This window comes from Betta splendens, chromosome 21 (assembly GCF_900634795.4).
Source record: "Betta splendens chromosome 21, fBetSpl5.4, whole genome shotgun sequence".
NCBI lineage: Eukaryota > Metazoa > Chordata > Actinopteri > Anabantiformes > Osphronemidae > Betta > Betta splendens.
In genome coordinates this window covers 13,350,717-13,376,127 of record NC_040899.1, presented here as the reverse complement: position 1 = coordinate 13,376,127, position 25,411 = coordinate 13,350,717, and the positions used below count along the sequence as shown (strand labels likewise).

General features: G+C 41.0%; 1 protein-coding gene across 2 annotated transcripts in view; it reads left to right on the top strand.

Annotated features, from left to right (window-relative positions):
* Positions 1 to 25,411, top strand: part of ptpn4a (protein tyrosine phosphatase non-receptor type 4a) — a 44,552-nt gene that overhangs the window by 15,428 nt on the left and 3,713 nt on the right. Inside the window, exons 2-26 of one of the 2 annotated variants that reach the window (XM_029137822.3) lie at positions 826 to 980; positions 6,496 to 6,603; positions 6,918 to 6,960; positions 7,604 to 7,682; positions 8,154 to 8,198; positions 8,290 to 8,342; positions 10,463 to 10,583; positions 10,843 to 10,930; positions 11,819 to 11,907; positions 14,427 to 14,490; positions 15,426 to 15,598; positions 16,444 to 16,512; positions 16,630 to 16,764; positions 16,945 to 17,106; positions 19,947 to 20,106; positions 20,415 to 20,498; positions 20,620 to 20,676; positions 20,873 to 21,029; positions 21,260 to 21,426; positions 21,850 to 21,940; positions 22,129 to 22,190; positions 22,765 to 22,911; positions 23,548 to 23,676; positions 25,007 to 25,155; positions 25,275 to 25,410. In XM_029137822.3, coding sequence (XP_028993655.1) covers positions 843 to 980; positions 6,496 to 6,603; positions 6,918 to 6,960; positions 7,604 to 7,682; positions 8,154 to 8,198; positions 8,290 to 8,342; positions 10,463 to 10,583; positions 10,843 to 10,930; positions 11,819 to 11,907; positions 14,427 to 14,490; positions 15,426 to 15,598; positions 16,444 to 16,512; positions 16,630 to 16,764; positions 16,945 to 17,106; positions 19,947 to 20,106; positions 20,415 to 20,498; positions 20,620 to 20,676; positions 20,873 to 21,029; positions 21,260 to 21,426; positions 21,850 to 21,940; positions 22,129 to 22,190; positions 22,765 to 22,911; positions 23,548 to 23,676; positions 25,007 to 25,155; positions 25,275 to 25,410 — 2,706 coding nt within the window. In that variant the 5' untranslated portion in view covers positions 826 to 842. Of the gene's footprint in view, positions 1 to 825; positions 981 to 6,495; positions 6,604 to 6,917; positions 6,961 to 7,603; positions 7,683 to 8,153; positions 8,199 to 8,289; positions 8,343 to 10,462; positions 10,584 to 10,842; positions 10,931 to 11,818; positions 11,908 to 14,426; positions 14,491 to 15,425; positions 15,599 to 16,443; positions 16,513 to 16,626; positions 16,765 to 16,944; positions 17,107 to 19,946; positions 20,107 to 20,414; positions 20,499 to 20,619; positions 20,677 to 20,872; positions 21,030 to 21,259; positions 21,427 to 21,849; positions 21,941 to 22,128; positions 22,191 to 22,764; positions 22,912 to 23,547; positions 23,677 to 25,006; positions 25,156 to 25,274; position 25,411 lie in introns of both variants that reach the window. The other variant, XM_055504766.1, reaches the window with a different exon arrangement.

The following is a 25,411-nucleotide window of genomic DNA, read 5'->3' as shown; positions in this document are numbered from 1 at the left end:
TGTTTCTTCAAAGTCTACCACAGCTCTTCACTGAATGCAAGGCTTTTGTCATATTCTACATTCTATTCTTTCCTGTAGGACTCTTAGCTGGAACCATTTAAGCTCTGAGCATATTCTACAGCCCCAGGTGATTTCCTTGGTTTACATTAAACAACAAGGAACATACTGTACAACTGGTTGTATGAGTTAAAAAAAAAGTATTGTGTCATGAGGCAATAAACAGTTTTAAATGACTACTTTTTGTTTTACCTATATGGAGACCACAGTTAACACAAAAATGACTGATGTTGATTTTGAAGTGATGAGACATTAGGTTGGGAAGATCCTCAGGTCCTTTGGCTTTTTTTGTATATCTCATTGAATCAGATGTTTTTGGAGCTTGTAAGTGTTTTAGTGCTGCGCTGCTATAATACTGTAATTTGGGATGTCTTGCTAGGTAATCTGCTTCCCGTCTGTCATTGACATTCTTTTCCCATGAAGCAGCTCACCGCTGCTGCTTCGCTGTGCTTGTACGGACTTGTGCTGGTGTGTGGTCGTCTTCAAACAGGAGGTTGAGGGAAAACTGCATCATGGCTCTGTGCGTTATCTTATTGTGTGTTTTTTTTTTTTTTTTTGTCAAATATTTGAGTCTCTACTACAAGGTCTTTATCTGAAGTACAGCTGCAATGTATATAAGATTTAACAAAAAAAAAAAAAAAAAGGAATGGCAGATAAAAATTGTACCACAGCTTTTTGTCTTTACACTTTGACTTTCTCTCTCTCTCTCTCTCTCACACACACACACTTATGGTTTTCTCCCCTCTGCTGTGTTTTTGCTCGGCGCAGACCCTGGTAGGAGCGTGATGAGCGCGCGCTTCCGCTTGCCTGCTGGCAGATCCTACAATGTCCGGGCGACGGAGCTGGAGCGAGACAGGCAGCACACACAGGTTGTGTGCAACGTACTGCTGCTGGATAACACAGTCCAGGCTTTCAAAGTCAGCGTAAGTACTGCTGGTAACTATGTTACCGCTATCACAGTTGAAAGGTGAAATCACAGACATTCTGCACATGCTGACTTTACTTCTTAATAATTATGATAATTATTATTATAAGATAACCTATGACGTGGAAATAAAGGTGATCCTACTACTAAACTACTCTGCATTCAAAAACAATTACCTTGTTGTAATCATGTTTTCACAGTATTTCTCTCATCCATCAACTTGAGTACTACTACTTGATCTTTCAGTTCATGAACCCTCACACGTTTGTGCTTATTTGAACACGTGTTCTTAGTGAGGAGCACAACCTTGTAAGTGATGCCTCACCTTGTTGTAATTTAACCCACAAAAACCCCCACAATGAGTAGCACATAAAATTAGATTACCGCTACTGCTACCTTTCCTCCCTCCCACTTTTCCCATTACTGTAAATTTCCCTTTGAGCCCACCTCAAATTAACTAAAGAGTTGGTGGGAGGTGGAAATGCCTCCCTGTGTCTTTTTGCATCTATGCCTATGGTAAAAGCAACCCACGTTTTATTATTTTTTTTTCTAAAGACAGCTGAAGGTTAAATTTAGTCTTTTTGGCTCCCAGGGTTTGGTATCCGAAGTGGTTGGTTCACAGATGAAGAGTGTGCTTTACGTTTTGCCTGAAGGCCAGGTGATTAATTGTCGTGTGACTGATCTTACGGTCCCTTCATGTGATAAGACACTTCCACTTTTGATTTTGTGTCTGTGTCACAGTGTGTTTGATCTAACTTGTGACAGTGCGAGCAGGGAAATTCCCTTTGAGTCAGATAATAATGTTCCCCTAATAACATCCTCTCTGACAGATCACATCCTGTTGGTGTTTAAGTCTTTTCTGTCTGCATTATGTATTATTCAAGACTACATGATAATATACTCATTTAGATAGTGCTCTTCGGGGAGCTGAGGTCGTAATTGTTTTTTACTTTCACTGTGAATGAGAAACCAATAAATGCGATAGACATTTAGTGTTTTATCGCGCACTAGTTGGTAGCTGGTAAACCTTCAGTTCCTGCCACTATTACATTTCATTTCATGGTTCCCATGGAAAAGACTAAAGAGCATCATGTATGTAAAATAAATTAATACAATATGTTTACATTTTCTGGATTGAACTAAATAAAACTTCAGTATTCTTCACTATAATAAAACTTGATGAAAATGTGATCAAGCAAATTAAGACATACTTTTAATAATTATAAATAATGGCACTTGGCGCCTTATGCTAAACGCAATAAGCGTTACCATTTAATCTATAATAGTGGATTTCCTTCTTACACCTCCTCTCTGAAATGCCTCGTGTTCATTTCATTTCCTTTTCAAGCGTCCTTACTCTAAATCAGATTGCCCACTATCGGCACCACCTCCACCCACTTTTCCTGCTTCTTGCGGCATGAATGACTCGCTCTCTGTCAGTCTCTCTGACAGTGTCATTGATCAGATCCCTAGAGCAGCAGTAACTTCCTGGAAAGACAAGCCCTCCTGAGAGAAACAATACTTCTATTGATCCTCTCCCTGGCCGAATGGCCTCAAATCTAGCAGAGAGTGAAAACCCAACCGTACCCGCTCATTGTCATGGAAACCAAAGTGCTTGGGGTGCTAGTGGCGGGAGCACATCAAGGCTGGTACTGACAATCCTTTAGATGGGGTCTTTGACATCTGAAAAGTACCAGTGCAAAACAGAATCTGGTGCTGCTTGAAAGCCCGATAAAGGACAAGAAATTAAAAGGCTACAACTGCCCCGCCTCTACAAATACTAAAGTTGAGTTAGAAGCAGGATTTATTCAGAGTAAAGTAACAAATGCCGCAGTAACCATAGTAACAACTACACATCTCCTAAACATCCAGCTGCCTGTAGGAGCTATGTTAATCAAGTAGCACTTCATAATGAGGGAGTAAGAGGATGAATAACTCTTCAACAGAGTCTGAGAGACTGAACAGAGGACAGAGGCAAGGAAATATTTAAAATTTCTTTTTTTCTAAACTATGAAGCCCCTCTGTTATAGCCATTTGCATTATATTTGCATTGGCTGTTAGATACTGATACTGACAACTCAAAGGTTTTACTTGTTAATGTAGTTCTACCCCTGTAAGCAATAAAAAGTCAAGGTAAAGCAAAGTAGATTTTCTGTCTTTGCCGTTGTCGCAGATGTTGAGCATTCGCTTCTCTCCTAATAATAACAAATTCTCCTACAATTAGCGTGACAGCTCTGCTCATCGGTCGCCCGAAATATAGGCCGCTGACTCTCAAAGATGACTGGTGTTTGTGAAATTATTTCATTTTAATTATGTGTTGGGGCAAAACTTAGATTTGTATAAAAACTGTGGAAATGGCATATTTGTGTTGTGGGATGGGTGGGGCTGTGGGAGCGGTCCACTCGCTTTGGCTTCTTCTTCTTCATCCAGAAATAGGGAGGTGTGAGGGCGTCTTTCAGCTCTTATTTTTGGTTAAGTCAAGTAAACGGTTTCTCTACACCTCTTAACCCATCCTGCCAACAACTTGAGTTATGTCACCAATAAAGGTTAGTGAGCCTGTCTAGAAGCCACCGTGAAAGCTCAAGTCATAGCACCACATACTACTTTCCTTTCCTCCCCCTTTCGTTGGCCTTTTATCACTTTGCTAGAGGGTAGTGTTGGTCCCCATGAGCTTTTTCTTGCGTGACCTCATTAATTCTTCTCCAATGGTCAGTTGTGAAATGTGCGCCCATGCTTCGTGGAGCTTCTTTTGGGCAATGTTTTCGCGTCTGATTTCTAAAGTGAGGTTTTGAAGCGGAAGACATAGCTCAACCATGTTAACAGCTGGTCATATTGGCTGGCTATGTTAGATTACACAGTGAGGATCTCCTCAATAGATGCTAAACAGATTTTTCGTTCCATTAACTTCGGTTGAAGTTTAAAATCTCTTGGCTAAAACCTGACCAGAGATTTATCAGTTGAATTAGCATCTGTCTTTTGTACTGCATTATGCAAATGAATTTAGATTATGAATGTTGTGGCATATTTAGCACATGCTGCTCAGACTATGCTAAGCTACATTGTGCATGTGTATGTGTGACACAGAAAGTGAGAGAGGTAGACGTGAACGACTCCACCTCACCTTGTTGCAGCTTTCTTCCTGTCTCGACACGCTTCCTCATGCCTTTCTAAATTTCCATCATTCTTCATTACACGTACACAAACACATTCATCTGTGGAATGAGAGGAAGGAAAAATGTGTCACTTTTTGGGGGGATGAGGGGAGGGGGGTGTTAACCTGCCATAGAAACACTTCCCATTCGGTGCTACGTTGGTCTGCCAAACTGCCCAGTGTGATTGTTTTTAGTTCTTTTGTTCTAGATGAACCCTGACCATGGAAAAAAAACATATCAGAGCATCTCCCTCTCAGTCTCTCAGCCAGTCCCTTATGCTCTGATTGCTCTCTATCACCACGTCTCCGTCTTCTAGCCACGCTCTCACGCACACAGACACTATTTCAGTCAGTGGTGTTGGTGGACTACACAAAGAGTGTTTGTCTCACCCAGGGCATCGTCAATCAAGTCTTTTCTTTTTTTGCCCCATCTTTGTGTGTCAGTAACGCTCTCGTCCTTTTACACTTGTTTTCATTTTTTTTTTTTATCTCTGTTGTCTTTGAGATACAAGCATTTTGGAGCTACTCTATGTTCCAGTTAGTTATGATAACTAGTCCTAGTTCCAGACTACTATTAGTACTGTAAAGTGGTTACGTTCAGCCGCTTCATTCATTTGTGTCACACAAATCCATGGGAAGCATGATGTCAGAGGTTTGTGTTCTTGAGTCCATATTGTCTAGAAAATTCCACTCAGTTTGTCATTGCCTTAAAAAGTTTTAACACTTGCAACATTTTGATTTCACTTCTCATCTGATAATTGCTTCCAAAGCAAACCTTGTGTTTTCTAAAGTTAAACCTTAGATTAAAATTGAAAAACAGCGACGCATTGTTTTGTTTTTCCAACATATTGGCGTTTGTTAACGGTGTGACATTAACCTTGTACATTTTTGTCCTCGTTCAGGCTTTATGCTCCACGGCTGAGCTGTAGGCAGGCGAGAAGCACGGGATGGCACAGAAAGAACTTAGTAGAGAGCTGCCTCTTCCTACAGATCCCTCCTGGTTCTCTCAGTTCAGCTGATCAGCTTCTTCTGACAAATCCAGGCAGAAGCTCAGAGAGGACAGACCTTTGCCATTGCAACACCCAAATTCTTGAAGGCCGTACCTCTGCATATTGGGCACATAACTTCCCTGACTTTACTTTATTACTCAGCATGAGATGTCCATTGTTTTATTCCTTTGTTTTTATTGGTATTTAATTCATTGTATTGTTTTAATTGGTTATTTTTGTTTATTTATTGGCTGGCTATGTACAGCACTTTGGTCAGCCAAGGCTCTTTCATGAGGATTTATAAATAAAGTTATTAGAAGTTATTAGGTTGGGGGCGGCAGAGTGGTGCAGTGGGGGCGGCAGAGTGGTGCAGTGGGTAGCACTGTCGCCTCACAGCGAGAAGGACCGCGTGTGTGTGTGTGTGTGTGTGTGTGTGTGTGTGTGTGTGTGTGTGTGTGTGTGTGTGTGTGTGTGTGTGTGTGTGTGTGTGTGTGTGTGTGTGTGTGTGTGTGTGTGTGTGTGTGTGTGTGTGTGTGTGTGTGTGTGTGTGTGTGTGTGTGTGTGTGAGAGAGAGAGAGAGAGAACAGTTGTCTGTGTGTGTGTTGCCCTGCGATGGACTGTAGATAGCTGGGATAGGCTCCAGCAGCACCCACGACCCTGCATGGGAACAAGTGGTAGAAGATGGATAGGTTGGACTCACACTTAGCAAAACTTTGACACGCACTCACATACACAATCACGCTCTTTCTTTTTCTTTCTCTTTCTTTTTCTCTTTCTTTCTCTGACATACTGGGCTCTAAAAGTGTGTCACTGGGGAAAGGGGAGAGGTGAACAAGAGTAGTAGCTCTGCGTGTTTGTACTTGTATCTGTGTGTTCCCCCATGGGAGCTCTGATGGAGTTGCACTCTTTTCCCTTCCCTCTCCGCAAATCATTGCAGGATCAGGTGTAAATTTCTGCTCTACTTGTGGCTACTGTCGTTCTCCCTACTTCCCCTTGTGAAATGATGTGATATTAATGGCATTTTTGCAGTTTTCCATCCCACATTGTATCAATTCCTTTTATATTCCTCACTTAGCAATCTTGTTTTCACCTTTGTTTACACCTATTCCTACCATTATTAATTTTTTATGGAAATAAGTAAGATGTTTAAGACTTATACTATGTGTTTTATGGTTGTTACTCCTATGTTAGGGTAGTTTTTTTCATCAAATGTCACAAACCGTGCCTTACTAAGCACTGTGTGACTTATAAAAGCTGACATTAATTAATTAAATTTTCCCCAACTTTTTTTCTCTCTCGTCATGCCATGAAAAGTAATAGTGGGTCCACATTAACACCACATCACTTTATTCTCTATTGGTTCTCCCCTGCAGAAGTCGGACCATGGCCAGGTGTTGCTGGATGCTGTCTTTAAGCACCTGGAGCTGACCGAGAGGGATTACTTTGGTCTTCACTTGGCTGATGACTCCTCAGATGCACCAGTCAGTATAATTTTACTTACAATTGTGTGTGTGAGAGTGAATTGAGATACCTAAGATAAAGATGACCTATGATGTGACCTAATGGCTTCAGGAGTAGATTGGGTTTGGTTTATTCTCCTAATAATAGATAAATAGTCAAATAGGTATAAGTCAGAGACCAAAATCTTATTGTGTCTGCATACACTGTATTAGCTGGATTAGACACTGTCTGTGCATGTGTGGGTGCGTGTTTCCAGGTCAATAATTTAAGTTGTGCAGTCTTTCTGTGAAAGTGGTATGGTGTCTCTAAGTGTGTCTCAATCAATATTTTACAGCGCTGGCTCGATCCCAACAAACCCATCAGGAAACAGTTAAAAAGTAGGTGAAATCCACAACACGCCACATTAACTGATCCGTGCACATTTAAAGCTAATGTCAATAGTCCTAACACAAAGCAAGTCTGAATTTCTAAAACATTTGCTGGTGGGTAGTGTGCAGTTCAGCTTCACTGACGCTGAAAATTCTCAATCAACCCCAAGCGAAAGTCTCAAGTTTTTACCAAGTGCGGTTTAAAATTCTCGATCGGCCTTAAGCTACGGTTAAACTTCAATTCAACTCTGCTGTTTGATAATGAGTAATAGAATTTGTAACGTGGAGAACAATTAAGGAGTAGCCCTAGTGAGATGTGCACTCCTCCTCCAGCGATGATTGAACTGCGCTTCAACCCAACTCTGTTTATGTTGACTGACTGATGAGGAACCGTAGGGTTTTGTGTTTTCAGTAGAGGAGCAGAGGCTGACGTGATTGCACATTGCAATGAAAACATAGTGTTTCAAGCTATACACACAGAATGCGTGGGTGTAAATGCTCTTGGATTAAAACACTGCCAGTGTCATAATCACAAGACCAGACAGTTTCCTCTAAATCAGTTGGATCCAAGAGCTTACGCTGAAGTTGTAATTATGTGCAAGCGCAGATCTGTGCACTTGTTTCATCTTCTGTTAATTGTTGTTTGTTTCAGGAGGGTCTCCCCATAACCTGAGCTTCAGAGTCAAATTCTTTGTGACAGAACCCAGTAAGCTTCAGGAAGAATACACACGGTAGGGTTTCTTCCTTTTATTCACCGAGTGCTGATTAACACTGACAGAAATGATCAGTTCTGTATTTCCAAAAATGGAAAAGCTACAATTGGTACATTTACCAAGAAAAGAACGACTCATTACTCTTCATTACACTCCATTCCTCGCTTCTGCAAACATAAGGTCTACAACATTGCACTTCGCATAAACAACATAAAGAGGAGGTGTCACTGCTTTTGCGCTCTCCTTTGATGCCATCTAATTTCTTTTTTTAAGCTTCTATATTAAAGCGTTATCCCCTGCTGATTATGTCTACCTCTGAAGAAAGTAACGGTCTATAGTTTTTCTAGTCTAGAAAACCACATGGTACAAGTATTAAATAAGAATAATAATGTGACTATTAAAAACAGGCATTGACATTTAAAGTGTGGCTCTTCTAATGTGACAGTTATGTGTTATTTAAACTAAAGCAATTTGTTTTTCCTCCCTAAGGTACCAATATTTTCTTCAGATCAAGCAGGACGTATTAACTGGAAGGTGAATATGTCATGGCCTGGTAATACTGTTGAATGGAATCATAATATATTTTGCATCCATGACTGAATCCTTTCTGTGACTGTGCCTCCAGATTGCCCTGTCCACACAACACTGCTGCACTGCTGGCATCCTATGCTGTTCAATGTGAGTAGCCTTCAATGGAAAGGCAATTCATTAGGCTGCTCCTTAGCCACACGCACTGTTAAATGCTACGACTGTGGTTGTCCCAGCGCTTTCATAACTGGGGCTCTGGAGCTATTATGGCTGCATTAAGCTGTGTGGTGGTAACAATTGAAGCCTAAGTTCAAACCGTTTGTTTTTCCCCCAGTACTGGTCCATAGTCAGTTTTACATATTCTATATAGGGCTTAATAACAGCAGGTTTCATAATGTTTCATTCATCCTTCCACATATCTCTGTTTTATATTACTTGTGAATCTTTTACCCCACTCCCCTTGAGTCGCCCTTCTCTTTTAATTCAGTCCTTCTCCTCCTCCTCTCTCGCATATTGTACGGGTGAATTTTAACCGCTGCAGTATATAGGTCAGTGAAGAGATTTAGCCTAGACTACCAACATCATGATGCTGCTGCTTTTATACGCGTGCGCACACATGCACTGTGTATTTAGGTCCATGTTGTCACTGTGCTCAGTGCCAGCCCAGATTATGCACATAAATGTTTGCTTTAAAAAAGGAAGGAAAACCGGCTTGAAGCAGCTGCTCTTGTATGTTGCTAATTCAGTTAGCTCAGTGCCTGGGCTGATTTCTCTAAATCCTCCACTGAAGCTTGTTTTTTCCTCAAATCCCACCAAGTAGACCTACATTCTGGTTATTTCTGTGCCATTCTACGCCATAGCAACCCATCCCTTAAAACAATGGTGCTTTAGAGCTGCTTTTTTTGTTCTTTGGAACCATTTGACATGGACTTGAGTAATTCACATGATCTTTTTTTTATTTTCAGTTAGATCTTCAAAAATGTTGCATCATCCAAAACCTTTACATCTTTAAATCTGATTCACCTAGTGTTGTATTGGTTGATTTGGTCTTCTTGGCAGTGGTAGGTATTGGTGGAATGAACAAGGTGGTGTTTCTGCCCAGTCTTCCATCCACAGTTGGGCTTAGATTCCATACAGTGCTCATAAGTCCAACATCACTTATGGAAAATGATGTCAAGTCAAGTCAAGTAGGCTTTTATTGTGATTTCAACCATGCACATTTTTAAGTATACAGTGGTACAAAACATCGTTCCTCCAGGGACCGAGGTGCTACAATATGTATATGCAACATAAATTATTACAGATTTACAGCGTGTTTAATTTTCATAGCTTGAGCTAAAGCTACAGTAGTTTCTCACACCTTGAACCATAATACTGTATGATTAAAGATAAAAATAAAAACATCTCTCTTTGCCTCTTGACATTACACGTCCTTAAAGTAATAACTGCAGCATAAAAGAAATGCATTACCCTAGTCAGCTATTGACTGTACATATAATTTCTCCCTAGAGTCATGTGCACATCAATGGGAGAGTGAGCTGGAATTGATTCATTGGTCAATATGCTTAGGCTACCGGCTGTTAGGTTAGTCTGGGGACTACTTGAGTGAATTGATGCTTTGGCGTTTTAACTGCTAGCTAGTGAGCTAATGGCCTTGGGGTCTTGACTCTAAAACCAACTAAAGACCTAAAGATCGTTTCCACTCATGTTCCTACAGTACCTGTGTATCGATACTTGCAATGTGAGATAATAGAATGGAAGTTATTTCTAAATTGACTTGCAGTATTTGTCTGCCTTACAGAACTATGAGATCTGCCAGTCTATAAACATGTTGGGTTTTTTATCCAATTAGAAGAAGAAAAAGAGATTTTGATTAAATGAATTTATGTTGGATTTTGTATTTGATAAAAAATGATTCATGTGAACTCTATCAAAGCATTCCAATTTTTTGTTTTTAGTTTACTCCCAGGGAAGGCAATTCCAGCCTCAAGCTAAAATAGATGATTCTGTATTGTATTCTCTATTCTAGAGATGTTTTTATGCATTTTTTTAAGAAGGCACTTGCTGACAACCTGCCTACAGAGCTGGTTGTTATAAGAGAAAAGAAATTTTAGAAAATTGTGTCAAAACCAATTTAGCTGTGCTTCATTCTGCTTATCTGTCTGTTGTTAATGTCTGTGGACGGCTGTGAACTGCTGGGTCAGCCTTTTCTTCTCCAATGCTGTGTCATGATACAGCGACATCATCTCTTTGTCTCTCTTTCTGCATAGCCGAGTTGGGGGACTACAGTGAAACAGAGCATAGTCCAGGATATCTGTCTGAATACTGCTTCATCCCCAGCCCTCCACAGGACTTCCACAAAGAGGTCGCCAAACATCACCAGCAGCACAGGTAACCCTGCCGTACACACACGTTCACGGTTGTCCAGACTTTTTCAATGCTATTATTTAACTTACTGCCCTTACTTATTCTACTTATTGGCCTTTATTTATCACACTCTTTATCCCTTAAACCCACTCGGCCTTACCTATCCTGTCATTATCACACCCTGTTCTCCCATACACAACCTTAAAATACCTTCTACCTGTCTATGTAACCTATGTATGTAACTCTCTCTCTCTCTCTCCCCCTCCCTGTATCTTGGTCTCAGTGGTCTATCTCCTGCCCAGTCAGAGTTTAATTATCTGAACACAGCACGCACCCTGGAGCTCTACGGGGTAGAGCTGCACTATGCAAGGGTAAGTAAGGTTTTATTTCATGTTAACCTGCCCATGTTTGCTTATGTCCTGGAACACTGGACATACAAATGCTACGTACTGTACTGTAGTAAATGTATACAGCCACGCCTACTTGACACTATACTGCACATTCTGTATCTATCAATCATCAGCTGAGCGGTGACGCGTCTCTATGCGCATAAGGAGAACAGGTTGGAGGAGCTGTGATGTGTATAATAGTGTTTCTTTTTTTTTTCCACTCATGTCAATGCCCTGCAGAAATGTCACGCAGTGGCATTCTCTTTCCAACAGCAATAAATAGAGCTAGTGAAGCTAGGTTATTATTTATCTTTATTTTAAAAAGAAATTGAATTCCCAGTCGCAATTCTGTAGAATACACGTTAAAATATATTTTTTAAACTAACATTATTCTTGGACTAAAAATATAATATGCTTTTATAAACCTAAATACAAACTATTTTAAAAAGTCACAAATCACAACTTATTCTTAATACATTCTTATTATTGTAATCAATCCAACCCCATTTTTGGGGGATTTTTTTAAGGAAACTACTAGTGAAATACTTTTTAGTAGTCGTACTTGTGTACATCTGCTTAGTTGTGTGTTCAGACCCTGTCTAGTCTTTATTACACTGAAAGGTAAAAGAATAGAAAAAATTGTTTCAGAACAAAGTCCTTTTGGATCATTTCAGGTCTCTGGTTGAAACCACAGTTGCTAATTCCCAAGATCCACAATACCTTTTGAACACTTTACTGCTCCTTCAATCACAGTGTTTTGATTTGGGCTCAGATAAAGGCAAAATATCTTATCATTTTAATAGACAAACTCCAAAAGTTCATTTGCTACTGTACTCATTATATGCACACAATCCTTCCCATTGTCTTCAGGACCAGAGTAATACTGAGATTCTTATTGGAGTAATGTCCGCTGGCATTGTGGTTTACAAGAACAGGGCACGGATCAACTATTTCCCATGGTGAGTAACATACACATCCAGAGCATAAAATGACATGTCATTAAATACGTTGGCCTGCTACCTCAGCAATGATTCTGTAGCTTATTTTTAAACAAGGTAATGATGTTTGTGGTATTTGTCTTATTCAGATATTACTTTAAAGTTGTAGAATTGTGTGTGTGGCTTGTTGAACACTACGACCAGTGTTGGTCATACCAGATTTGTCACAGTTTTAGAAGATTGGCTTGCAGCTATTAAATTCAGTAGGGAGTGAATTCCAGTGTCAGTGTACAGGAAATGGTATCACTGTCCACAACAACAGATAATAGTATTGACAGAGATCATGTAGTATAAACGACAGCTAGATATTTCAGGCTAAACAGCATGTTTTTATCGGGATGAAATGCAGATAGCAAGGGCAAAATTAATCAAAGCCCGTGTTGTTCTTTAATTTATTGCGTCCCCTTAAACACATTGCTGAATTAAAGACTCAGTGAAAGCTGTCTTAGTAGCACCTGCAGGGAACCCAGGAGCAAGGTTGCTGAAAACCAACAACCCTCATGTGCATGTGCAACTTGTGCGTAGATCTGTCCAGAAGGAGAGTACTGCTAGGTTGAAAGAAAATATCTTGCATGCATTGATAAGCAATATGCACTTTCATATTAAAAACAAAGTGGCTCTTTGCAGCTTCCCAAAAAATGTGTTGCGTTGCTCACTGTGGTCGAAGCCGTGCTCGCCGACGCAAATGCTTCTGTCCTGATCTGAGGACTCAAACTGTGGAAGTTCTTGTCCAAATCCACCTATGTGCCAATGAGACTGCTGCCAGCTCCACTTGAATGGCCTCCAGGAACCCTTTTTTCCGGGAAATGTGCTGTGTAATATTTTGGTAACCTCTCACAAACAGTAGTGAATATTGACATGGCTTATTAATGTTTAAGCCTCAGTTGCCTGTTTGATTATGCAGATAAGTCTACTATTTTTTTCTCATCTAAGAACTTTGTCTTAAACTATGAGTTCCTGGAAAATTTAAAGGCCTCAAAGCTACTTTCTCTGCCGTAATGCCCCCGCCCCCCTCCACCCACCAACCCAGTTTTTACCACTCTAATTCACCTACTCTCATCAATCACACTTTGTCTTTTCTTTGTCTCATTCCAAAGCACAGATTCTTAGAATCTCTCGTACACCTCATGCTGCTGCACTGTGGGAGGCTAAATGTTAATGGGTGCTGTGGGTGGGAGAAGAACCACTCAAATCCCTGTGACTCTGTAAGATAATTCATTCACGTGTAGGCTTAATAGACACACACTGCCTGATCTAATGCCCATAGCAGCCGGTGCCGGTCGTATATGTGTGGAAATCAGTGCAGCAACGCAATATTTGTGCCAGGTTTGAGTGTTTACGGAGGGTATGTAGAGTGAAGGATTAATTATATCATACAGTATTATATCATATATGAATGATGTTGTGGGAACAACAAGCTAAAATCCCTTCTGACAAATTTTATATTGCACAAATGCAAAAAAATCCCATAAGTGGACCTTTTGCAAGGGGCAGGGTTTGACATTCAGTTCTGATGGGTGGCGATAGGTCAAGGGGTTTGGGAATGCATTATTTTAATGGATGTTCTCACAAGGATAAAAACTACAACCGTGTGTGCGTATACAGTCGCTCAAGCTAAATTTAGCGAGCAGCAGTGTTGTCCTCAACAGCCGTCGACTGCCACGTGTGACAGACACATAATGGACAGCAGCCTCTCAGTCCACCACTCACTTGTCTTCATTCTGCCCTCTCTTTCGCAAAGGTTCCCGGCTTCCGCGTCTGCTAACATGCCTCTGCTGTCCTCGTCACATTCACCATTTTTTTTTTTTAGTTTAAAATAAACTTGGGGTTGAGAAATGGTGAAAAACCCCAGAGTGTGCATGAGAAACATTTAGGCTTTTGCCATTTCCCTATTTCTGTCCTCAGCGGCCTGACAAATGAGCCACACTTAGCGGGGCCTTGACTCACGCTCTGTCTTAGCATGTGTGTGCCAGTGTGTGTCTGTTTGTCCATGCAAGCGTGTGTGAGTATGTAAAATATATTTAGCAGGGAGCGATGAGTCACAATAGCAACAGCGCTCTAGAAAAAGGATTATGTTACGGCTTCTGCTCATTGGTAGACCTCTCCCCGCGACTGCACATGGTGGATTATTGTAAACTATTTTGTATATTATATTACTTCTTTCTTGCAATGCTGATGACAAGATACACAGATTCACCTGTGAATTCCTAAATTCCTGATTGATTCACAAAACAAAATTTTAGCCTTGCTGGATTTCTGTTCTCCTTTTGTCTAGCTGCTTGGTGACGTCTGAGAAATATTTTTATTTGTTTAATTTATTTTACTGTTTATTTGGTTTTCAGATGCCTAGTTAATAAAAATAAATAATAGTATTTAGCTCTCCTTTAGCTGTGTGAAACTGTAGTGATGGTAACTTTCTTCAAGGTTATGACACTGTTTATCAACTGTGGACCTTGTGTTGTGTCTTTTTTTGTTTCCAGGTTGAAAATTGTAAAAATTTCCTTCAAGTGCAAACAGTTCTTCATCCAGCTGAGAAGAGAGGCGGTAGGCGCGCACACACACACACACACACACACACACACACACACACACACACACACACACACACACACACACACACACACACACACACACACACACACACACACACACACACAGATTTACCTCTGTTTCCCACAGTGGCATCGGTCTAAACAGAGGAAGAATTCTGTTTTTCTGTGTGTACAGTACAGCAGATGTTTAGCTAAGGTGCGTCTGCATGCATGTGTGTAATCGGTGTCAGATTAACCCCCTGGTGTCTGGGTTCTTGTTGACTCTTTTTTTTTTTTTTTAATCCTTTGTTCGACATTCAGATCTTTCTATTCCCACTTTATCAAACAATTTTACAGAAAGCTGGCCATCTACGTCTTGCTTTTTTCTGCCCATCTGAATAAAAAAAAATTCAATATTGCTGACATAGTAAGCAAATGTGCCTTAATCATATGTTTGTTAAAAATGTTTTTTTCTTTGACTTGTGTGAGATGAGGATACCCCGAATCTTAAACACCACAACAGTTATGAATGTGGAGGCCTCAAGTTGTTCTTTAACGGAGGTGTTATGTTTAAGCAGACATACTGTACATTATCTGAACTTATCTAAACAAAGATTGGAGCTCATGGATAAACATGACTTGGGCAGTTAATAAAGTTAGTTAGGGTCAGTTAAACATAATCAATAAAGAGCTAATTACAACCTGGTTATGTTTCTGTGGCACTCTGACCGGGGAATACACAACCTCTCTCCCAGTGTCATCTTAAACTGGATGCATTGTAGAGATTGTTTGCTAAAAGTAAAGCAGTTAAATGTAGTAGGTTGACAGTGGAAACCGTTAAAAGTAAAGCATATTTAGACATTGATGGCACTGATGAAGATAATGTGTGATCTGACAGGCCTAAAAAACAAAGACTTTGTGATTCTTACTAACTGATGTCTGACACAGACGGAGACGCGGGAGATGCTGCTGGGTTTCAACATGGTCAACTATCGAGCCTGCAAGAACCTGTGGAAGGCCTGCGTCGAGCACCACACCTTCTTCCGCCTGGAGAGGCCTGTACCACCACAGAAGAACTTCTTCACTCATTACTTCACCCTGGGCTCAAAGTTCAGATACTGGTGAGAAGAATGACCCTATACTATCCTCGTATACAAAGGATGTGCGATCAGCAGAGCGCAGACAGAAGCTCTGAAGGCTTTTGCCTTGAGAGCTAGATTCATACAAACACATGTACATAGATCAGGCTTGTGGTTGTATTCTCTGTCTTTGTGATATATAACATGGATCTCCACTTCAAAGACCATTAATAGAAGTACATGTTTGTTTGGAGGTTGATGGAGTTGTTCCACTCATGCCTAAGAGGCCTGAGAAAGCCAGTGGTTGTCTGTTATGCTACCTTACCCCAGAAAACCACAACTTAATTGTTTTTGGTTTAAAAAAAAAAAGAAAGAATATGTAGAATTGAACAAATCAAATATTTATTTTTTACCTAGATTATGACAGTGTGTTGTGAATTTGTCATTTGTGGCATTTTCTGATTCCCAGTTCTCTGAAATTAGATAGAGAGGGGATCTGAGTACTGGGGGTCTTGTGATGCATTATTGAGCAGCAGTGATGCAATGTGAACACGCCACGCTCTGATGCTCTTTTTCCTGATGGTGCATGCGTAGATGTGTTTTTGCCTTGGATACAGCAATTACTGGCTTTCTACTGAGGACACACTTTGTGGTTTCAGTGTTATTAACATTGTATCATAACACATCCCTATTGCTGATGTTTTTGTTAACTTAATTTTGATTTTCATGGTATATTCTTAGCAACTTGTTAGATAAAAGTTGCTTTTATTATAGCAGAACCACAAAATTGGGCGGGTTGAAGCAAACTGAGGTTTAGAATCAGGGGCGACAAGATCTCATTCCTGTTTCTTTAGTCCTATGAATGTTTTTGTTGCTTTGTTCGCTAGCGGACGGACAGAGGTGCAGTCTGTGCAGTATGGAAAGGAGAAAGGCATCAAAGACAGAGTATTTGCCAGGTAATGAAAGCTCTGTGTTGCTTACCATGAGCCATTTCAAGTAAAAAATAAACTGCACTGTTTATTTAAAAAATATCATTTTAATTTTCATTATGATTGTGTGTTTGTATGGAGCAGGTCTCCCAGCAAGCCATTGGCCAGGAAGCTGGTGGGTGGAACTGACTGGGAGTCAGTCAGCAGAAACAGCCTATCCGATGAAAGGCTGGAGACGCAGAGCCTGCCCACTCGCTCGCCACCAGGAACGCCCAATCAGTGAGTCTAGGTTTCAGGGTCCACAATGGTTCAGCTTCGCTTCGCTCACAAATTGTCAGAAATAATATTCAGACTTATTCAACATGCTTAGGCTTGCTCCTTATATTTCCAGAGTATATTTAAAAAAAATGTCCAAGATATGTTGCCAAACTTTAACGTATTTGTGTTTGTGCTTGGCAGGAACTCGCTGTTTGTACAAGAGGGCACGCGACTGCGCCCGTCGTCCGTTGGCCACCTGGTTGACCACGTGATCCATGCGTCGCCCAGCCTGCCAGTCTTCTCCTCCAATCACAAGTCAGCGTCCTCCACACAGGCCAACAGCATCAGCCTCGACTCTACACCGTAAGTCTCACAGCTGCTGGGTCAAGTAAGAATATTATATTTCAAGGGAATGTCACGCTACAACATTCTCATATTTCCATCTCTTCTGTTCTTTTTTTCATCTAGCGTTGTTTTGGTGGACACATCACCCACTTTTTCCCTATAAAAATAACCAGCAGTAAAGTTTACTATAAATTCACTTCATAAATTAAGCATCCCCCAAAAAAGCCGTCCTTTAATTTCCAAGTAAAATTTTAATTAACAGTGTTAGTGCCACTCTGTCTAAGTGCGCTGCTGAGTTGACTGTTTTTAAATGTCTGTCTGTGTCTGTGGCTTCTTCCAACAGTTTACACCCTCTCTTAGTGTCACTTAGCCGGCCCTGCTGCAAAGATGAACCCTTTGAAAAACAGCCCGTAAAATGTGTTTATAGCGGGTTGCAGGGTGGAGAGGTTGTACAGCACGGCTGAACTAGGAATCAGAGCATTTGTGTGCGAGTAAGGCAGGGGGGAGATATGTACGATGTATGATTGTCTTCTTATTGTGCTAACATGTACTTTAATAGCTGGTGACTGTGCTGTACATACAGTAGGAGCAGTTGAGTGCCTGTGTAAGGAAATGAACTAGTGAGCAACTTGGTTTTATTGTAAATCAGGCCACTTTCTTTCTCCAAAGTGTTGCATTGTTTGATGTCAGGCAGATCTGGCCATTTAAAAATCACAGATTGCAGTCCTGTTCACCCTCCTGTGTCAGCTCTTGATCCAGAGGTTTGATATGTTCAGTACAGCTGTGAAGTGAAATTAGCTTGGTTTACTGTTCCAAGAGTGAAACAAAGAAAAAAAAACATTGATACAGTTACAGACCGACTACAGCTTTAAGTTTTTATTGGTCGCTTATGTACAGTATATGGTTTTTGGCTACAGTAGGTTGTTGTGCTCTTCCATCTGGGCATGGTTTAGCCCACAGAATTTCACAAACCAGCTGATTTGAACACAGTGGGATTGAAGGAAGACCAGAGGGGCTTGAAACTCATCTACTGTTGAATCAAGAACCCCCAGAATAAAATCTAAACACTAATATGGCCTGATTGGCCAGTTGAAATTCCCATCTGCCACATTTTGCTATAATGGTCTGAGAACGAACAATAGATGTGAGATCCACCCATGCCTGGGCTGTAAGATGTGTTGTATACATAATATTCACCCTACCAGTGTCTCTGTGTATAATACAGAAGGAGAGGTGGAGCATGTCTCAGTTGGAAATCAGAATGGTTAAGTAACATTGCAGTGGTTGTTCCGCTGCCTACAAACCACACACACTCATACTCACGCCAGGTTGTCGGCTCATTGTTCTGGTACAAAGCCGAAGGATGAGGACGCACATTACCCATGAATTACTCACCGTTTTGGCCTAATGCATCATGGTAGGTTACAGTGTTTCCAGTGCCCACTTTTAGTTTCATAAATAAAATTTTACTTTCAAGCAGGCTACACAGACCAGATGTTTAAAAATGCTATTTACAGCAACAGTGATTCACATCAACCATACAGTACATATATTCAACAGTTAGTCAGGCTACAGAAAATATTAGTTGATCATACATCTGGGCCATTGAAAATGTCCAAAGATGGGAATACATGTCATTTAGATTTGTGGCCAATGTACAGTATGAGTACGAATATGTCCTAAATATGATAATTACTACTTATTTCATTTTTGTTTGATATATAATGACTTAAGTACGTGTTTTCCCTTTTAAATAAAAATCTTTCCATTCTGATGAGAATAAATATTCCTGGCTCCAATGCTTTACATGCAAATACAGTAAATGCAGTCTAAATTTTCTGATTGATCACTTTCCTCCAGATTTTCCTAACGTTCCTTCAAGAGTTTCCCCCTGTTAAAATGAAATTAGTCTGTTTTCTCGCTCGCAGTTCAGTACTACTGGTTCTACATATATGCAAGTAACAGCAAAGCCAGAACCCTTGGACACTCTCTCTCTCTCTCTCTCTCTAATGTTCTTTATTTAGTCGTGTAGAGTGAAAATGATCTGTTTAGCAGACCACAGCGCATTACATTGATGGTTTTTCAAGAGTGTCTTCATTTCGTTGACAGTGTTGGGGAACGAAAAGCTACAATTATACATTATACTGTAGCACAACATTGCATGCAGCTGTACAGTATGTGCTATAATGAGACCCTTTTCTTCAGTTTGTAGTAGTAATGGTGTGATGAGATACTTCTGTCGTTTAATTATGTCCTTGATTCTCCAAATTTCGTCAAGGAACACAGGATGTGATTGCAGTCATGGTGTCTCCTGCTTTACAGCAAGTACAAGAGCAGGGCTTAGTCATGCTCGCTGTACATATATCCATTTTACTCCTGTGGCGTGGTAGGAAAATGCCCCAATGCAACCCTGCGCTGCCCTCCTGCTCCATGACCTGACTGTGACCCATAAGAGATGCCACTTTGCCAGTGTGTGCGTGTGTGTGTGTGTGTGTGTGTGTGTGTGTGTGTGTGTGTTTGTGTGAGACTCAAAGTGGCACCAGTAGCAGCAGCCAAAACAAAGTCAGCGCTCTGTGACTTGGTGTTCCCACCCCCAAGCGAGGCCTTCACACAACCACATATAACAGATGCTGACATCGAGTGAAGTGACTAGATTTTACCCTCCGGAGACCAAGCCATGACAACAGCCTCACCTAACTGACCATGTTGTTTTACTATAAACACAGACTCTCTCACAAGAATCTAGCTTGCTGAGTGTGTGTGTGTTTTACACTTATTTCTCTTTGATCATTTATTTTGATGTAATACTGTATATTCTCTTTAATTAAACCTATTTTTTCGTCCTTATTCTCCCTAAGGTCACCAGAGGGGGTGGATGGACCGCCACCAGCTCTGCCACCCAAGCAGCTGAGCAGGAAGACCTTGAGCCAGATCATCCAGGCCCACTCCCAGCAGAGTCTCCTGGACAACCATCTCAATGAGATGTATGATGTTCCCGCCAATGCTGACAAGACCACGGTCAGTACGAGCCTGTTTTAGTGCCTGTTGCTTTGAATACTAATTAGCGGATTAAAACAGCGCCTCTCTGTTGTACATCCGATGCTAGCAATGTAATGTCATAATACTGAATTATTAAAAACCAAGAAAATTAAATTTGGCTCTTAAGCATTTGCTACATACATTTATGTTGTGTTTTGATATGATTTTGCCTTTCTTAATTACGTCAGTGAAACAGTTGTCTACTGAATGACAAGTTAGACAGTAGTTTATTTCTAGGCAGTTTATTAACAAATGTTGCACGGTTGGATGTGTGTCGTGCCTTTCAGCTCAACGGCGTTGTCCCGCATGATAATCTCGTCCTGATTAAGATGAGACCTGATGAACACGGACGTTTTGGCTTCAACGTCAAGGTGCCTGCTACGGAACAGACGATGTCTTTGTTACACTCCTACCTTTGCGGTTCTTAAATGATTTCGACGCTCGCTCCTGAAATGAAATGTCAGCGCTTTGTTGTGCTCCTCTTGTCTCCAGGGTGGAGCTGACCAGAAGATGCCTATCATTGTGTCTAGAGTTGCTCCGGGAACATCGGTAAGTTACCTTTCATAGCTATGAGGCAGTAGATAAAGTGTACTAGGTCCTTTCACTTACTGATGTGAAGTTTTATTTATATTAAATATGAAACTTAACCACTCTCATACACTTTGACCAATTTCATTGGACTTTACACTTGTTACTATTCAGAATCTCATTCACTCACCTTGCGTTCATCGTGCTGTCTCTTCAGGCTGACCTGTGCGTGCCTCGCCTTAACGAGGGCGACCAGGTGGTCCTAATTAACGGGCGGGACATCTCTGACCACACACATGACCAGGTGGTCATGTTCATCAAGGCCAGCTGCGAGAGCCACTCTGGCGAGCTCATCCTATTGGTCAGACCAAATGGTAAGTTGTTGCCATTGGCGGAGCCTGTTGTGAATGGGCTTGTTCAAGTTAAACTAGCCACAGTTGCTAATAGTAGAAGTTGGTGCATCATGGGAAATGCATGCACACAGGAAAACTATGTGCAGTTTGTCTTTTCTGTTATCTTCATATACTTAAAGCTTGATTCAAATTAACATAAACAGCCCTTTGTGTTCAATCTGCATCTACGCTTTCTTCCCTCTCCCACTCAGCTATCTATGATGTTGTGGAGGAGAAGGTGGACTCGGAGCCAGATTTTCAGTACATCCCTGAGAAGTCCCCTCAGGACCCTGCCCAGCTAGACCAGCATGCTTTGAGGGACTCTATGGTCACACTGAAGGAGGGCCTGAGCAGTGGAGCCATACTGGCACAGTTTGATGTGAGGAAGTTAAATAAAAGCATTCCATTTGTGGTCTTTGTTTATGCACGCTCTTTGTATTACAGTTTGTGTACAGTACTTGAAAAATAGGTTTTGTGAGGACTTGTCACGAATCAATTTCCTCTTTCCACGTTCCAAAACGTCTTGTCATAGCAGCTTCCTGGTGAGGTTCTGTGTTGTTCTTTTAGTAAAGTGGAATGTTAAATGCCAAAACCGCACTCAGTGACACCTGTACATGCACAAAGTCATAGCATGCCAGTGCTCACGCACACTCAAACACACCCTCGGTGGTACAGCGTGTGCTGTAAAATACCCCTGGACGTTTGGACTTACTTTGAAGTGTGTACAAAGTGGCTAATAATCGTTTGCCAATTTTCTGGTTACTACAACTTTGATTTCAAAAATTGTGTTATTTTCTTACAGCAACTGTACAGGAAAAAGCCGGGGATGACCATGCTGTGTGCCAAATTACCTCAGAACGTTTCCAAAAATCGCTACAGAGACATCTCTCCTTGTACGTAATTACACACAGCTTTTTTTTCAGTTCTGTTGGCTTGTTTCTTCAAATCTGTCCCGACCCAAACCCTTTGTTCGTCTCATCACACTTTCTCTTCACCGCCTGTTCTTCCCTGTGAACCCTCTTCTTTTGTTGTTATTTATTTGTAATTGTTCCCACCTTTTTTGTCCCCTCTCTTCCTGTAGATGATGCCACACGGGTCATTCTGAAAAGCACAGATGACTACATCAATGCAAATTACATCAATGTGAGTATCAATGTAGCTCCTCATTTTGCTCTTTTTGTTTATCCCCTCAGTGTTTTGCTCTTTTGAGGCATAGTGGGTGGTCGGCTTTGCTAACCATCAAAACACATGTTGAAACTGTATGGTGGTCATGCTGGTGAATGGATCCACACCGCATTTTACAAGCAAGTAACATTACAAGCTCATGTTTTTGAGCAAGCCAGACATTTGGCTTTGTACATACCAACAGCCTGTGCATATTTAGAGGGTGGGTTTTGGTATTGAATGTAATCAGTGCAATTTCTTTACTGATGCATTACAGTCCTGCTGCCTAACATCTGAACAGTAAAACGGTACCGTAGATGTCTAGGTTTAGGTGTTTAGGATTCGATAAACAGCCTCATTGGAGGACAATTAACCTTTTCTGAGATATTCTTGTATTTTCTACCCAATTAAAAAATGTAACTACTGCACTTTTAACGGGAACTTTAAAAACTGAAAAGGTTTTCTTGACAAATGTACAAACACACAGTACAGTTTTCATGTGAGATGTTGTAAAGTAGGCTTCCTCTCTCAATCTCTCTGTCTCTCTCTGTAGATGGAGATTCCAGCCTCTTGTTTGATAAACCGCTACATCGCATGCCAGGGCCCGCTGCCCAACACCTGCCCTGACTTCTGGCAAATGACCTGGGAGCAGGGCTCGACTCTGGTGGTTATGCTGACTACGCAGGTGGAGAGAGGGCGGGTATGTAGGAATTTGCCTCACAGTTGGCAGATTACGTATTCACACCTCTATGTAAAAGCACTGGGTTTTATTACGATTGTTGAGTCTGCATTATTGCCTGCAGCTACTACTGTACACGGTACAGGCAGGTCTTAATGGAACTACTGCATATATATATGAATTCATCTGACTCAGGCTACCAAACCTCTACTTTCAATGCTACCTTTGATCCTGAAATAGTCCCTTAATGAACAGTGTAGGATATATTGAAAATATCCGGTTATTGTGAACAATATTGCAGTTTGCTATAGAACATACAAGAAAGCATAGAATATAAATAATGGTGACTAACAGTTGATGAATGATTTGAAAATTTGTCATTTTGGCTCATTTTAAATAAGCTTGTTATTGTGTTTAAAAGTCACTATAAAGCTTTTCTTCAAAAACAAAACTACAAAGCTAATATTTTAACACACTAGAATGAAAGTATTACCCACCAAAAAAAAAGAAAACGTTACCATAAAAGACTGACTCCAATGCCTAAAGACAGAACGATATTTAATATCTACATGTAGTAGCACAAATGCTGTTTACTGCACCGGATGTTTTGTGAATGCAGCCAAGAACAATTGGTCACCAATCTTTTTCTGTATACAGGTGAAGTGTCATCAATACTGGCCCAACCCAGAGAGCAGCGCCACCTATGGAGACTTTACAGTTATGTGCCACAATGAAGAGGGCAACTCCGCCTTCCTCGTCCGAGAGATGACTCTCACACACACGCAGGTAAACGCACACGCACAGAATATCAGAAGAGAGCGCAAAGGGCGAGCAGGCGATGAAAGTCTGAATGACAGTACAGGAACTAGAGAGCGAGGTGGTCCAGTCAAAGACAGGAACCGGAGAGTCTCAAAGGATGAGCTCCTGTGGAGTTCGAGGAGGTGTGTTACCATAGTGACCAGTGTGGGCTGTTCTTTTTCTGGCTCCCGCTGCTGCATGCGGGCCACGTATTGGGATCTGGTTACCATGACAACCAAACCACCCCAGTCAGTCATAGTGCTGAAATAGAGAGCGGGAGAAGGAGAAACCAAGCAGAGGGAGAGTGAAGGGAATGGAGAATCTAAGTTTGTTTTGTAGGGCTTAGGAAGCTTTTTGATTGATCAGCATGTCATTGTTAACTTTATTTCCCATCTTTCTTTATTGAAGACATGTTTTTTTTTGCTTTGGATGCAAAGTGCTGTTAAAATTTGCTTTAATCGTATTGCATGTGATGAGTCAGCTACTGTGTCATGAAAAACAAATCTACTGTAATTTATAAAGTAGTTTAAATGTATAATCACCTTTTTCCTCATTGTCTCCTGTTGTCTGTGTTTTCCTGATTACTCCTCTGTGTGTCCCTTGTTAGCATGACCTTTAAAGTATATGGCTGTAGGAGGCAGTAATTAGCATTCTCCTCTGCCTGTGATTGTTGCTATGGTGATAGATGTGTTACTATGGCAATGCAAAGAGGCAACATTCGAGAGGAACACAGGTTCTCTGAGTTACAGGAAAAAGAGTGGTCAGCAGTTGCCCTGTGTGCGCGTAGGTCCATCATCATTAAATCTCTGTGGTCTGAGTTGACTTCACATTACTTCAGTATCCTGTTTGCCTTTTTTATTTCCCTCATGAATGAATAAAATAAAAAGATATGGGCCGATATAAAACCATTACCTTGTAGTAAGGCTAGAGATAATATCCATGTTTTGGTATCCAGTGGAGTGGAAAGAATGAAACCACTGTTTGTTATTCACACAGCATGTTTCATAAGACGTTTTAAAGGCCAGAATTATACAAACGCGGTGCCGAGCAGTGTCTATACAGGACACACAGCTCAATAAAACACACTTGGAGGTCACCCACATGAAACACAATAACTTGTTGTGGGTTGAGTATGAGTGATATCCTAGAATGATTAATTATGTAGTAACCTCAGGTCTGGTCTGAGGTCAGAGAAAAGGCCCTGAATTTGTTTCTAAGGCTGTAAATAATAAGGAAGGCTTTTTCAATGAATATATCTAGCTCGGTTACATACATGATTATTTGATTTTCTTCTTTCCCCCTGTGTGTGTGTGTTCAGAGTGAGCAGCAGAGAGAGTTTACACAGATTCAGTACCTGGCTTGGCCAGACCATGGTGTTCCTGATGACTCCACCGATTTCCTGGATTTTGTGGCTCTTGTACGAGCTAAGCGGGCGGGACAAGACCACCCAATGGTGGTTCACTGCAGGTACCCTTGCCTTTGTCCTCTGGAAAGTTGGGAGCCCATATTCCATAGTTTGAGATGTTGGCTACATTTGTATTTACAGGATTTTACATAGTAAAGAGCTTTTATTTTATTTTTTTTAGTGCTGGAATTGGTCGAACAGGGGTTCTGATCACCATGGAGACATCCTTGTGCCTAATGGAGTGTAGTCAGCCAGTGTATCCCCTAGACATTGTCAGGACTATGAGAGACCAGAGGGCCATGATGATACAAACACCTG